The sequence below is a fragment of the Theropithecus gelada genome, chromosome 11 (assembly GCF_003255815.1).
Source record: "Theropithecus gelada isolate Dixy chromosome 11, Tgel_1.0, whole genome shotgun sequence".
In the NCBI taxonomy this organism is placed as follows: Eukaryota; Metazoa; Chordata; class Mammalia; order Primates; family Cercopithecidae; genus Theropithecus; species Theropithecus gelada.
The window spans coordinates 82562240-82572344 of NC_037679.1; the positions used below are offsets into that span (position 1 = coordinate 82562240).

The window sequence follows — 10105 nt, forward strand, 5'->3', positions numbered from 1 at the left end:
GGACTACGGGTGCAAGCCACCATGCGTGGCAAATTTTTTTTAGAGGTAAGAGTCTCACTATGTTGCTCAGGTTGGTCTCAAACTCCCGGGCTCAAGCCATTATCCTACCTCAACCTCCTAAAGTGCTGGGATTACAGGCGTGAGCCACTGTACCCAGTCTTGCCTAGATATTGGTACTTCATTTCTGATTTGATTAGCTACAAATTACCAAGTTAAAATGCACAACTTTGATGAAAAGAAGATATAGTAGTAATATAACCCTTTCTAAAACTGTCAGGGATGGCAAGCATAAAATAGAACTATCCCACACAAACTGAAAATAATACAACTAAGCCAGGCACAGTGGTGTGCACCTGCATTTCCCTCTCCTTGGGAGGGTGACACAGGAGGCTCACTTGATTTTAAGATCAGCCTTGGCAAAATAGCAAGACGCCCTCCCACCCCAACCTCCCCAAAAGACTAGTAACAAAGTTTCCAATGCCTTGACTGATGACATTTTCACCTTTTTCCTCCTCAACACTACTTGCTATTTCTCCATGACTCCTTTAATAATGAGTCTTTAATAAAGAGTCTACTATTTACAATTTTTTTTTCAGTATTTTGACTTGTCATCAACGAACATGCTATATATCTTCACATACAAATCTGTTTTTAAAAATATCTTTGTGGGGCTGGGAGCGGTGGCTCACACCTGTAATCCCAGCACTTTGGAACACTGAGGCGGGCACATTACCTGAGGTCTGGAGTTCAAGACCAGCCTGGCCAACATGGTAAAACCCTGTCTCTATTAAAGATACAAAAATTAGCCACGGCATGGTGGTGGGCACTTACAGTCCCAGTGACTCGGGAAGCTGAAGCAGAAGAATTGCTTGAACCCGGGAGGCAGAGGTTGCAGTGAGCCGAGATGGCGCTACTGCACTCCAGCCTGGGCAACAAAGCGAGACTCCATCTCAAAAAAAAAAAAAAAAAAAAAATTGAAACAAGAATGAAAGAAATGTGTCACAAAATAGGAGGTAAGGGTAGGATATTGGGAAAGTGGCAAAAAGTAGAACGAGAGAGAGAAAACTATTTCACACTAAAAGGTTTTTTTTTTTATTATGTTTTTTTTTTTTTTGGAGACAGTCTCACTCTGTCGTCCAGCCTGGAGTGCAGTGGCTCCATTTCAGCTCACTGTAAGCTCCGCCTCCCAGGTTCACACCATTCTCCTGCCTCAGCCTCCCGAGTAGCTGGGACTATAGGCGCCCGCCACCACGCCCAGCTAATTTTTTGTATTTTTAGTAGAAATGGTGTTTCACCATGTTAGCCAGGATGGTCTCGATCTCCTGACCTTGTGATCCACCCGCCCCAGCCTCCAAAAGTGTTGGGATTACAGGCGTGAGCCACTGCGCCCAACCTCTTTTTTTTATTTTTTGCTATGAAGTCTTGCTCTGTCACCCAGGCTAGAGTGCAGTGGTTTGGTCTTGGCTCACTGCAACCTCCACTTCCTAGGTTCATGAGATTCTCCTGCCTCAGCCTCCCAAGTAGCTATGACTATAGGTGTGCACCACCACACCCAGCTAATTTTTGTATTTTTAGTAGAGATAGAGATGGGGTTTCACCATGTTGGCCAGGCTGGTCTTGAACTCCTGACCTCACGTGATCCATCCACCTTGGCCTCCCAAAGTGCCAGGATTATAGGTATGAACCACCATGCGCAGCCCGTTTCTTCTTTTATAGAGATGGGGTCTTGCCATTTTGCTCAAGCTGGTCTTGAATTCTTTGGCTCAAGCAATCCTCCTACCTCAGCCTCTCAAAGTGCCGAGATTACAGGTGCGAACCACCACACCTGGCCATGTTTTCTCACTACAGTTCTAAACTATTTTAGAAGTAAGGACAAATCTAAATAATTCTTACCCTCACATTTAATAGTGCTGGAGTAGGTACAGTCTCTGGTTCTTGTTTAACAGGAACTGCTGCTTCGGTCTCCAAACCTAGTTCTAATGCACTAAGTGGCACTGACTGGAGAGAAAACATCAGACAAAATATAAAGGACAGCAGTAAATTCTGTTTCAAGGACAAGATTTGCATTTATTTAAAAATATCAAGCTTAACATTCAAACGGAGGTGAAATCACTAACAGCAGATATAATGTAACAATCTCTGCAAGCACAAGATCTCCACAAAACTATACTAACAATCCCTTTTTAAAAACATTTTTGTGGCCGGGCGCGGTGGCTCAAACCTGTAATCTCAGCACTTTGGGAGGCCGAGACGGGCGGATCACGAGGTCAGGAGTTCAAGACCATCCTGGCTAACACGGTGAAACCGCGTCTCTACTAAAAAAAAATACAAAAAACTAGCTGGGCGTGGTGGCGGGCGCCTATAGTCCCAGCTACTCGGGAGGCTGAGCCGGGAGAATGGCATAAACCCAAGAGGCGGAGCTTGCAGTGAGCCGAGATCGCGCCAGCACTCCAGCCTGGGCGACAGAGCGAGACTCCGTCTCAAAAAAAAAAAAAAAAAACAAAACATTTTTGTAGGCTGGGTGTGGTGGCTCATGCCTGTAATCCCAGCACTTTGGGAGGCCGAGGCAAGCGGATCATGAGGTCAGGAGTTTGAGACCAGCCTGGCCAACACAGAGAAACCCCATTTCTACTAAAATACAAAAATCAGCTGGGCTTGGCCGGGCATGGTGGCTCACGCCTGTAATCCCAGCACTTTGGGAGGCCAAGGCAGGTGGATCACAAGGTCAGGAGATCGAGACCATCCTGGCTGACACAGTGAAATCCCGTATCTACTAAAAATACAAAAATTCAGCCAAGTGTAGTGGTGGGCACCTGTAGTCCCAGCTACTCAGGAGGCTGAGGCAGGAGAATGGCATGAACCTGGGAGGCAGAGCTTGCAGTGAGTGGAGGTCGCGCCACTGCATTCCAGCCTAGGCAACAGAGGGAGACTCAATTTCAAAAAATAAATATATAAATAAAACAAAAACATAAAAACATTAGCCAGGCGTGGCGGCAGGCGCCTGTAATCCCAGCTACTTGGGAAGCTGAGGCAGGAGAATTGCTTGAATCTGAGAGTTGGAGGTTGCAGTAAGCCAAGATCGTGCCACTGCACTCCAGTCTGGGTGACAGAGTCAGACTCTGTCTCAAAAACAACAAAAAAAAATTTTTTAGTCTTTTTTTTTTTTTTTTTTTTTAAGGTTAGTCAGGTGGGAGTAGAGGAGAAACAAAGAAATCTGTAATTGGCTGTGATCAATTAGCTATAAACAACACTGCACTCGGACCAGTCTATTTTTTTATTTTTCAGAAACAAGGTCTTACTCTGTCACCCAGGCTAAAGTACAGTGGCACGATAACAACTCACAATAGCCTCAAACTCCTGAGCTCAAGTGATCCTCCCACCTCAGCCTCCTGGGTAGCTGGGACATCAAGTACACACACCTACGGCCAGCTAATTTTATTTAACTTTTTTTTTTTTTTGAGATGGAGTCTGGCTCTGTCGCCCAGGCTGGAGTGCAGTGGCGCGATCTCAGCTCACTGCAAGCTCCACCTCCTGGGTTTACGCCATTCTCCTGCCTCAGCCTCCCGAGTAGCTGGGACTACAGGCGCCCGCCACCTCGCCCGGCTAGTTTTTTGTATTTTTTAGTAGAGACAGAGTTTCACCGTGTTAGCCAGGATGGTCTCGATCTTCTGACCTCGTGATCCGCCCGTCTCGGCCTCCCAAAGTGCTGGGATTCAGGCTTGAGCCACCGCGCCCGGCCTTATTTAACTTTTTATAGAGACAAGGTCTCGCTACGTTGCCCAGGCTGGTCTCAAACTCCTGGGCTCAAGCAATCCTTCAGTCTCAGCCTCCCTAAGTGCTGGGATTACTGGCATGAGACACCGTGCCCTGCCAGAATCTTACATTTTTGCTTTCAGAGAATGTATATGGTGAAGTCACAGAAGAATATCCCTAAATAATTAAACTACTATTAAGGAAATTAAAGATACTCCCACAAGAACACTAAACATCTCTTACACTGTCTGTACATTTATAATAATATCAAAGCAGAAAATAGTGTTATTTTTTGCCTCATAAATCAAAGTGAATACTCAACATAAAAATAACATTCAGCCGGGCACAGTGGCTCACACCTGTAATCCCAGCACTTTGGGAGGCTGAGGCAGGTGGATCACAAGGTCAGGAGTTCGAGACCAGCCTGAACAACATGGTGAAACCCCATCTCTACTGAAAATACAAAAATTAGCCAGGCGTGGTGGCCCACGCCTGTAATCCCAACTACTCAGGAGGCTGAGGCAAGAGAATTTTGAACCCAGGAGGCAGAGGTTGCAGTGAGCCAACATGGCACCACTGCACTCCAGCCAGGGCAACAGAGCAAGACTGTGTCTCAAAAAAAAAAAAAAAAATTAACACATGTATCTAAAATTAAGGCTTCACAAGTATATTTAAAATTGGGCCGAGCTTGGCTCGCACCTGTAATCCCAACACTTTGGGAGGCTGAGGTGGGCAACTGCTTGAGCTCAGGAGTTCAAGACCAGCCTGGGGCAACATGGCAAATGCTGTCTCTACAAAAAAGACAAAAAATTAGCTGGGCGTGGTGGCGCGTGCCTATAGTCCCAGCCACTTAAGGGGCTGAGGCAGAAGGACTGCTTGAGCCTGGGAGGTTGAGGCTTCAGTGAGCCATGACTGTACCACTGCACTCCAGTCTGGGCCACAGAGTGAGATTATCTCAAAAAAAAAAAAAAAAAGTACTGTAAGCGGAAATCACCAAGAAAGAGAGGCTTTGGAAAACTCTTACCTGCTGAACTGACGGGGTAGGCATTGGAGTTGCAAGCCCTGCATCTCCACCATCAATATCAAAGAGGTCATTCGGACTAATTCCACTCTCACTCAAAGCAGCAAGCAGTAAATCTTGCCCTGGTTCCACCATCTTTAAAATGAAATATTAAATATTAACATAAAAAACAAAAGTGACAAATATTAACTCCCCTCTAAACAATCCAACAATCTCTACTAGACCCATTCATTCAATATTAATGAAGAACCTGCCATGTGTCAGGCAAAGAGGATAAAAAGAAATAGTCTTGGATCCCAAGCTCACGCAAAAATAGAAAGGATAGAGAAGTACATAAATCATAGCACGAATATATGTCTACAAAAGGCTACGGGAACAGAGAAGGAAATAATGAACTTTGTGGAAGCAGAGATAAAGATGACAAAGCAGCAGAGCCTCAGGGAATTATCAGGTGGACCAGGATCCTCTGGACTATGCATTCAAAACATGGAGGCATGAAAGAATTTGACATGCTTTAAAAACTATGGCTGGAGGCGGCAGGGCACATGGCTCACGCCTGTAATCCCAGCACTTCAGGAGGCTGAGGCAGGTGGATCACAAGGTCAGGAGATCGAGACCATCCTAACTAACATGGTGAAACCCTGTCTCTACTAAAAATAGAAAAATTAGCCAGGCGTGATGGCAGGCGCCTGTAGTCCCAGGCACTCGGGAGGCTGAGGCAGGAGAATGGTGTGAACCCAGGAGGTGGAGCTTGCAGTGAGCCGAGATCGCGCCATTGCACTCCGGCCTGGGCAACAGAGCCAGACTCCGTCTCAAAAAAAAAAACAAAAACTATGGCTGGAGGCCAGGTGCAGTAACTCACACCTGTAATCCCAGCACATTGGGAGGCCAAGCCAGGTGGATCACCTGAGTTCAGAAGTTTGAGACCAGCCTGGCCAAAATGGTGAAACCTTGCCTCTACCAAAAATACAAAAATTAGCCACACGTACTGGCGGGTGCCTGTAATCCCAGCTTCTCTGGAGGCTAAGGCAGGAAAAATCGCTTGAACCAAGAGGTGGAGGTTGCAGTGAGCCAAGATTGTGCCACTGCACTCCAGCCTGGGTGACAGAGCGAGACTGCATCTCAAAAAAAAAAAAAAAGAAAGAAAAAGAAAAGAAAAGAGAAAACCCCTGGAGATAATTCAACATGGCTATGATATGGAAGCTCAGAACAGAAGTATGGGTCTCAGGCAGGAAATGGCAAGAGATGAAGTATCACCTACAGCTTTGTACACCACGGTGGAGAGTCCACTTGCTCCTGTGGGAAACAGGGATTACTAACAAGTTTTCTGATTGAAGACTACTTGACACAGTAGATTTGTGACTTAGAAAGATTACTCATCTGGGCACTGTGGCTCAAGTCTCTAATCCTAGCACCAAAGTGGAGGTGCAGGAGGTTAGCTTGAGGCCAGGAGTTCAAGACCTGCCTGGAGACCCCATATCTACAAAAATTTTTTTTTAATTAGCCAAGTGTGGTGGTGCAGGCCTGTAGTCCCAGCCACTTGGAAGGAACCTGAGCCCAGGAGTTGGAGACTGCAGGGAGCTGTGATGGCACCACTGCACTCCAGCCTGGGCTACAGAGTAAGACCCCCCCGCCCAACTCAGTAAAGAAAGAAAAAAATAGAAAGATTTGTCAACAGCAATGTGGAAACAAACTAAGAGGGGGCAGAACAAGATCCGGAGTAGAAAGACATCTTGGGAAACTGCCACAGCTGACCATGAGAGAGATGTATTATAACTGTATGGGGCAGAGAGAAGGGGAAATGGAATCCAAGATACTTAGGGAGCTAAATCCATCAGATTTAGCTTAAATACTCAAAATGGAAGCGAGAATATGAAGCATGCCAGAGAAAAAGTATGAGCTGATGAATGGTTAGAGCTAAGCCAAGAGAAAAGAAAAAATAAATGTTGAGCCTGGAAGACTTGAAGGATGAATTCTATGGAGTTTGAGGGGGGCAGGGGGTTGGGGGGGACTAAAGCCAATTTAAAGTAGACAGATTTTAGTTTGGAGGTTTTCCCAACTATAATCTCAGGGGCCAAACTAAAGTCTTCTGCTGCCACAGATTTTTCCCCATTTTATAGGGGGGAAAAAGAGCTTTCTAAATTTTAACTTTTCTCATTAATTTCTCTGAAATAACCAATTTATATATACAAACATACTTATGAAAAATCTGTACTCTTCTCAGAAAACTAATTTCACGTTACATAAATATACTGATTTTCAGCTAGCCCATTTGCTCTGACTGTGATAAAATTAAATGTCAGTGTTTCGTGATGTCCTACAAAAATGGCATTAGCCAAGAGCACGATGAGCATGACTACGCAGTTTCGCTCTTGTTGCCCAAGGGGGAGTACAACCGCACGGTCTCCGCTCACTGCAACCTCTGCCCCCTGGGCTGATGCTCCTGCCTCACCCTCCCAAATAGTGCCCACCAACACGCCTGGTTAATTTTTGTTTTTTGTTTTTTTTTTTGAACAGAGTCTCACTTTGTCGCCCAGGCTGGAGTGCAGTGGCGCCATCTCCGCTCACTGCAAGCTCCGCCTCCCGGGTTCACGCCATTCTCCTGCCTCAGCCTCCGAGTAGCTGGGAAGACAGGCGCGCACCACCACGCCCGGCTAATTTTTTGTATTTTTAGTAGAGACGGGGTTTCACCGTGTTAGCCAGGATGGTCTCGATCTCCTGACCTCGTGATCCGCCCACCTCGGCCTCCCAAAGTGCTGGGATTGCAGGCGTGAGCCACCACGCCCGGCAATTTTTGTTTTTTTTTGTTTTTTTTTTTTTGAGACGGAGTCTTGCTCTGTCGCCCAAGCTAGGGTGCAGTGGCGCGATCTCTGCTCCCTGCAAGCTCCGCCTCCTGGGTTCACGCCATTCTCCTGCCTCAGCCTCCCGAGTAGCTGGGACTACAGGCGCCCGCCACCTCACACGGCTAGTTTTTTTTTTTTTTGTATTTTTTAGTAGAGACGGGGTTTCACCGTGTTAGCCAGGACGGTCTCGATCTCCTGACCTCGTGATCCACCTGCCTCAGCCTCCCAAAGTGCTGGGATTACAGGCGTGAGCCACCGCGCCCGGCCTGTATTTTTTAGTACAGACAGGGTTTCACGATGTTGGCCAGGCTGGTCTCAAACTCCTGACCTCAGGTGAACCACCCACCTTGGCCTCCCTAAGTGCTGGGATTACATGCTGTGAGCTACTGTGCCTGGCCTGAGCATGACTTCTAGCATGTAATAACTGTTTCAGGTGAAAGCATTTAACAAAGAAATCCTCTACTGTGTCTACGTCACCTACGTTTGTGTATCATTTAGACACATGTTCTTTTTTTTTTTTTTTTGAGACGGAGTCTCGCTCTGTCGCCCAGGCTGGAGTGCAGTGGCAGGATCTCAGCTCACTGCAAGCTCCGCCTACCGGGTTCACGCCATTCTCCTGCCTCAGCCTCCCGAGTAGCTGGGACTACAGGCGCGCACCACCACGCCCGGCTAATTTTTTTGTATTTTTTTTAGTAGAGACGGGGTTTCACCGTGTTAGCCAGGATGGTCTCCATCTCCTGACCTCGTGATCCACCCGTCTCGGCCTCCCAAAGTGCTGGGATTACAGGCTTGAGCCACCGCGCCCGGCCTAGACACATGTTCTAATGGAAACATGAGTGAGTTTAAGGTGAAAACCAGATATCCAGAATGAAACTGAGGGCAGACCACTGTGTAAAAGGGTAGGAGGAAGAACAGATACCCCAAAGGAGATTTTCTGGAGACAGAGTCTCGCTCTGTTTCCCAGGCTGGAGTGCAGCGGTGCTCACTGCAAACTCCGCCTTCCAGGTCCAAGCAATTCTCCTGCCTCAGCCTCCTGAGTAACTGGACTACAGCCGCCCGCCACCACGCCCGGCTAATTTTTTGTATTTTAGTAGAGACGGGGTTTCATCGTGTTGCCCAGGCTGGTCTCAAACTCCTGGGCTCAGGCAGTCCGCCCGCCTCGGCCACAAAAGTGCTAGGATAACAGGTGTGCGCCACCACGCCCAGCCTCCCAAAGGAGATTTCTCCAGAATTTCCAGAAAAAGGAAAAGTAACCTAAGGAAGAAAACCATTTTGGGCAGGGAGTGAGGAAGGAAGGAAACAAGCCTAGCACGGTGTTAAATTCTTCATAAACATTATCATACTCAAGCCCAAAACAACCCTGAGTGAGATCGGTAATATAATTTAAGAGCTGAAACTGAGGATCAGAAAACTTAAATTATCTACTGAAGTTCACTCACGCAGGGAGTGGTAGAAGATTAGAAACTAGATCAAACTCCCAAAGTCCATGAAGTTTTCTTTCCAATGAGTAGATGAAGTTGATGTTGGTAAACTACGATATTTCATTATTTCAGAATAAACGCCAGATTGAAATTAAAATTGGAGGGGGGATAAAGTATTAGACAGCAAGATATAAATAACATGAACTAAATGACAGAGGAAACAGGAGAAATGTCCCAATATAGATTTCAAATAAAGTTGTTTGCCTGATGACTTATGATTCAAAAAGAAGACCAAGTTAACTAATTTTTCTAATATACACGCATTTGACCGTACTTTTACAAATTATCCTACTGCATAATACGAACAAGTACCTAGAGCTCTAAATCAATGCTTTTAACATTTTCAATCATAAAATACTTCATTAAGACCAAAATACGGTCTTGGCCCACCGGCTACAGATAATCTTGACCCAGATTAATAGAACTCTGGAGACTATCAAAATGTCATCTCTTTAAAATAAAAACTGGAAACAATTTATTTATATTTGAACCAGAAGTACATTGTTTTAATCCAGTGACTTCCAAAACTACAGACACAGAGCCCCTGCAGGCCACGGGATCCATCAGTCCATGAACTACACAACAAGCCCTATCTAATAATATTCAAAAGTGAAGAGATGCCATTAATCAATGAAATGCATATTCACTGCAAAGTATTAGTTCATGAGAGCTTTCTGAAATATGTTTTCTTAACAATGACCATTTAAGTACAAAAAAATTGTACTGAGAAACTTTTTGATGTTCATGTAAGAAAGACAGCAATGGTTATAAATATCAGTGACCAGCTCAGAACTCACTCGTAGGAATCACAATTTGACTTAGCCATTCCAAAATGTATATGTGTATATATGAAAATATGTTATACACCATATATAGACAATTTTTACTGGTCAATTAAAATAAACAACACTTTAAGACCCTCTAATCTGATGAATGACCTGGGAATAACAATGTCTGTAAAAGACACTGTCTTTTTTTTTTTTTTTTTTTTTTTTTTTTTTTTTTTG

At 45.3% G+C, this 10105-nt stretch overlaps 1 protein-coding gene across 2 annotated transcripts in view; it reads right to left on the reverse strand.

The window, feature by feature from the left end:
* The window catches only part of SBNO1 (strawberry notch homolog 1), an 80920-nt gene that overhangs the window by 59730 nt on the left and 11085 nt on the right, over window positions 1-10105 (reverse strand). For both annotated transcript variants that reach the window (XM_025402226.1, XM_025402224.1), the window contains exons 2-3: window positions 4778-4909; window positions 1894-1998 (exon numbers count right to left, since the gene is read on the reverse strand). In XM_025402226.1, the coding sequence (XP_025258011.1) occupies window positions 1894-1998; window positions 4778-4909 (237 nt within the window). The remainder of the gene's footprint in view (window positions 1-1893; window positions 1999-4777; window positions 4910-10105) is intronic.